The sequence below is a fragment of the Gavialis gangeticus genome, unplaced genomic scaffold (genome assembly GCF_001723915.1).
Source record: "Gavialis gangeticus isolate Ggan-Ray unplaced genomic scaffold, GavGan_comp1, whole genome shotgun sequence".
Classification (NCBI taxonomy): domain Eukaryota; kingdom Metazoa; phylum Chordata; order Crocodylia; family Gavialidae; genus Gavialis; species Gavialis gangeticus.
The window spans coordinates 1024896-1026574 of record NW_017729023.1 but is presented as its reverse complement, the minus strand read 5'-3'; the positions used below and the strand labels follow the sequence as shown (position 1 = coordinate 1026574).

The window sequence follows — 1679 nt, the reverse complement described above, 5'->3', positions numbered from 1 at the left end:
GTGGCATAACTTTGAGCTGCATAATGAGTGCTTAAAACCAGCTGCTGGTGTTACTGTGCAGACAATCCTGTGTTAAAAGCTCCAGGAGCTACCCAAAATTACCATGTAACCAGGTTTAGGTATCCAGGTTATAGCTGTATTGGTCTAGAACAGAGGTTTTCAAACTGTGGGCTGCAACCCCTGAGCATCTTAAAAGGGGGTCCAAAACCCGTGTGCCATGTGCCACCGGTGCTTCTGCCTTTGCCATTGCATGCTGCCGGCACTTCCGCTTTCGCCACTGCATGGGAGACCTCCACTCGTTGATTGCCCGCCAGGAGTTGCGGTATTGCAAAGTTTGAGAATCCCTGGTTTAGAAGCAAAGGGAATCAGAACTTGTGGTAGAGTTGATATCTTTCATTAGACTAACTAGATTTTTGCAAAATAAAAAGTAACAAGATTTACACTCTTCTGGGGTTTTCTGTGCTGTGGTCACTTTTATTGCAATTTGATGAGTAGCAGTAAAAACTGTTTGTTCCCAGAACAGTACAGACCTCGAAAAAATCCAGGTGATCTCTGGAAAGCCTATACTACTCCTTTTTCCACAATCAAATTGTAAATAACATGTATTCTTAATGGACTGTGTAACTTCCCTCCCTATCCCTTGCATAGCCTGTGCCTCTGGGCTAGTCTTTGCCCTTTTTTTAAAAAAAGATGTAAATAATTAGCTGATTCCACTTAAGTTGATTGCTTCCAGGTTGGAAGTTTTCCTGTGCTATCACATGGGGCTTTACTGACATCTGGACTCCCATCAAAACAGGGCTGGACAGTCATTCACACAGGCAGCTTGAGTAGCAATAGCCTTGAATAAGCCTCGATTGATCCTGGGGTCAAGTGTAAGGGCAGATATTTCGCAGGTGTTTAAAATGGAAGGATGAGCATGGAGGCCTGCAGCATCCCAGGATCAAATACTTCGTCCCGGAGTAACCTGCCCCTACAACAGCTGGTTCACTCCCAGGCTTTTCCCTAGCTTAATGCTACCCGTTGTCCCGCGGGAAGACAACCCGCGGCAGGGAGATGAAAGGGTGAGGAGACATCCGACTATACAAAGCGGGGACTGATCTACAGCCTCGGTAGGTGAGTACAAGTAGCTGCCAAGCCCGCCGCGGGCTACCCCGCAGTAGCTCTTGTGACTACCCCGCCGCAGAGCAGGAGAGGGGCGGGGCTTGTGCTAGGAAGGGCGTGGCTTCGGGGTGCCTAATGCTCGGCCATTGGTAGGTACGCGCGGGGCCCAGCTTATTAGCGATTGCCTTGAGTCTAAGCTGCAGGGCATCTACTCCCATCTCCAGCGCGGGACAGGTAGGACGGGGTGGGGCTTGTGACCGGGTGGGCGTGGCCTCTGGCGCATAGTACTCAGCGGTTGGTGGGTGCGGGCGGCGTCCAGCCTATCAGCGCTTGCACTCAGCCACACGTCCAATAGCGCGGGTCAGTAGGAGAGGGGCGGGGCTTGCGGCCGGGCGGGCGTGGCCTCGGGGCGCCAAGCGGTTGTTAGGGACGCCGGGCAGTTGCTAGAAGCGCCGGGCAGGCCGGGCTAGTGCCACGGGGATGGAGGGGGATGACGCGGAGGCCGCGCTGGACCACGTCGTCACGGCGTTTGGCACGTACGAGGAGTACCTCGATTCGCACGTCACCACGCAGGACCT

At 53.1% G+C, this 1679-nt stretch overlaps 1 protein-coding gene across 1 annotated transcript in view; it reads left to right on the top strand.

Annotated features, from left to right (window-relative positions):
- The first annotated feature begins 1560 nt into the window (after positions 1-1560).
- Positions 1561-1679, top strand: part of CUNH4orf22 (chromosome unknown C4orf22 homolog) — a 627069-nt gene continuing 626950 nt past the window's right edge. The window contains exon 1 of the mRNA XM_019516732.1: positions 1561-1679. Within this exon, the coding sequence (XP_019372277.1) occupies positions 1582-1679 (98 nt within the window). The 5' untranslated portion in view covers positions 1561-1581.